At 41.2% G+C, this 3056-nt stretch overlaps 1 protein-coding gene across 1 annotated transcript; it reads left to right on the plus strand.

The window, feature by feature from the left end:
* Nucleotides 1-1176: 1176 nt before the first annotated feature.
* Nucleotides 1177-2241, plus strand: LOC117077929 (uncharacterized protein AH6.3-like). Its single transcript, XM_033201485.1, has 2 exons — nt 1177-1635; nt 1821-2241. The coding sequence occupies exons 1-2, from the start codon at nt 1492-1494 to the stop codon at nt 2130-2132; spliced, it is 456 nt and encodes a 151-aa protein (XP_033057376.1). The 5' UTR covers nt 1177-1491; the 3' UTR covers nt 2133-2241.
* The last annotated feature ends 815 nt before the right edge of the window (nt 2242-3056 follow it).

Genomic DNA, 3056 nt, shown 5'->3' on the forward strand with positions numbered 1-3056 from the left:
AAAAACACAAAACATAAGTTACCAATTTCAGAAATTACAGAGGGTGCATCACTACACATGCTACACGCATTTCAAAACTATACAGGGAATATTATGTACCACTTTATGCCACAAGTTTGACAATTTAGATGAAATGGAAAAAGCCTTTGAAAAACAATTTACCAAACTAACATGAGACTGGACTTTCTGAATAGTGTAAATACCAAAGTTAATTCAAAACATAAAAGCTTCTCAAAAGGAAAGTTTCAGGAATGGGTGTCTTCATGGATGACTACTACCAAATACTTAAGGAAGAAACAATACCAATTTTAAACAAATTGAACATTAAAAAACACTGCAGAGATAAATTAAACACCTAAAGAAATGAAGAGATATATGTTCACAAATTGAAGGTCTCAAAATTGTTAAGATTTTAATTCTCCCTATATTGATTTATAAATTCATCACCATCACAATGAAATCATAACAGGCTTTAACATTAATAGAAAAGCGGATTCTAAAGATTTTAAGAATGTATGAAGGACCTAGAATAGCTGAAATGATCTTGTAAAAGAAGAGCAAAGTTGGATGAGCTGTGCTATCTAATTTTATATCTTAGCCTAAAATTATGACATGACATGAAATTAATCATGACAATGTGGTTTTCGCATAAGGATAGGCAAATAGATCAATGGAACAGAATAGATGAGGACTTGGCAATCTTTTTTTCTGAAAGGACAGATAGCAAATACTTTATGTTTTGCAGGCTATACAATCTCTGTCGCAACTACTCTGTTGTAGTGTCAAAGCAGCCATAGCTGATAGTTAAATTAGTGTATCTGTGTTCTAATAAAGTTTTATGAACACTGAAATTTCAATTTCACGTAATTTTTACATCATAAAATATTATTTTGTTTTTTTTCTCAACCATTTAGAAATGTAAACACACACACACACACACAACACACACACACAAACCTGTCTTAGTTTACAAACCATACCAAAACAGATACACAATGGAAATTTGTTTGAGGGAAGTGGAATGATTCATATTTTGACTGAGAATTAAATCAGCCACTGTACCTTGGAAGGATTTTAGATAAGACATCCAAAACAGTAGGTCACGGTAAAGGGTGGGAGAGAACGGAATGAACCACTGACTGGGGGTGGCTGTAGGGAATGCCTTTAAGGAAACACCTTCTCCCCGCTATGTGACCCACCAGAATGGAACATGGGGAAGTGATGGGGGTAGCAGGTCATTTTGAAATGGACCTTCAGGTAGTATTGGGGGTGGAAAAATCCCCTTTCTCTGACCGCATTTTGGCCACCCCAGCAACACCACCCCCACAGACATGTCAGTGTTTGTGATGTCCAAGCCACCCCAGGACTACCATTGGATAGGGGTGCCCCATTCTGACCAAACAAAGCTGAAGGGTGGGGCTCCTCATCACCCAGGGCTGGGTGTACATAAGGAGGTCAGGAGCATGGGGTAGACCACTGGGAGGCTTCAATATGGCTAAGGAGACCCACACACCAGTGAAGCCCAAAGAAACTACGAAACAACCAATTGTAAGCACGAAAAAGCCAACCCCGAGAACCAAAGAGAAGAAGGAAAAGAAGAGCTCTCGTCAGCAAAAGACCAACAAAACTGGCAAGGTCAGATGACCCTATCCTTGTTCCTTCTCCTCTTCCCCTCTATTCTCTCAAGACCCCTATCCTGTCCTTGCCTAGCACAACCCCCTCCTCAGCCTGCACTGCTATCCATGAAGCTCCCCTTCCTATACAACCTCTTTCTCTTCCCCTAAACCAATGTCCTTCTGGCTCGTGTGTTGTCCTTCCAGGTGGAGAAGAAAATCATAAAGGTAAAAAAACCCCTTCAAAGGAATTCAAGAAAGAAAACTCAATCACCTCCTTCCTGCTCCAAAAAGCCTAGGATAACAATGAGACCAACAACATTTGCGTGTCACCACAAGCAGAATAAGACGCAAAATAAAACTCAGAAGAGCAAGCACAAAATACAACGGAAAATAAAAATCAGAAGAGCAAGCCCAGAAGACATTGGCAACAGCAAACCATCCCAAGTAACCATCTCTGCTGCCAGTAAATGCAGAGCCTGGATCCGAAATGTACAACTAGCGACAGCATCTCCATAGGCAACTCTGGGGAATCACCCATCACATAAAGGCCAAATCTGAGACCAGTAGTGTTCCACCATGTTGATGAATGCAATAAAATCAGCACAATGTACAAAGATGATGTGGACTTTGTCTGTAGTGGGGAGGGGGTTAAGGAAGAAAAACTGGTAAGGGGGAGAGAGGCAGGGTCCTGCATGGTTGGGGGCCAGACCAACAGGTATACAGTTAGCCATCGGGGGATAAGGAGTGGGTGAGGACTAAGAAATGAAGACTAATGAACACTTTGCCCCCACAGACAAGAAGAAAAAGGGTTTTGGTGTTTCTACATGTATTTAGGGTAGGTGTGGATAGCAACATCAAGGTCTAAATTCCCAGAACCCAGTTAGGAAGAGGGTTTCATGTGTGATGTGTGTGGCAATAACACACCCCACAAAAAGACAATAAAACCACCTCCAGGTCACCCGTGTCACAGTGGTGTCTGTTGTACCCCACACTATGCTGTAAGCAAGTAAAGGCCCTCAGGAGGACCCAAAACTCATCTTGTCAAGAGTCACTCCAGCACCCTGAAAGACAAATAGTGGAGTCTGGAGGCCACAAACCCAGCGCTAATTAGGCCACTTTCTTGTTAAGTAGCTTAGGATGGAGCAGTGGCCTACCAAGCGTGGGGGCAGTGGCAGAGGTCTGCCCACTTGCTGGCCATAAAGAGAAACATCGTCTGCAGAGAATTTTAATATAAGAATAATAAAACCCAGTAAAAGTCAGTCTTTTACTTATTAGCGCCACATACAAGTTTTCAGCTTTTCTCCCCCCACATCCTCTTTTGGTCTGAGTTGTGAAAGATGGCTGTGTTTACATTTAAGCTTGAAGAAAATCTATGTAAGGTGAGAATTAGCTGATGTTTAATATTTCTGTTTTAATAATCATTTGATTCTACAGGGAAGT

This window comes from Trachypithecus francoisi, unplaced genomic scaffold (assembly GCF_009764315.1).
Source record: "Trachypithecus francoisi isolate TF-2019V2 unplaced genomic scaffold, Tfra_2.0 Lachesis_group6, whole genome shotgun sequence".
Lineage (NCBI taxonomy): Eukaryota > Metazoa > Chordata > Mammalia > Primates > Cercopithecidae > Trachypithecus > Trachypithecus francoisi.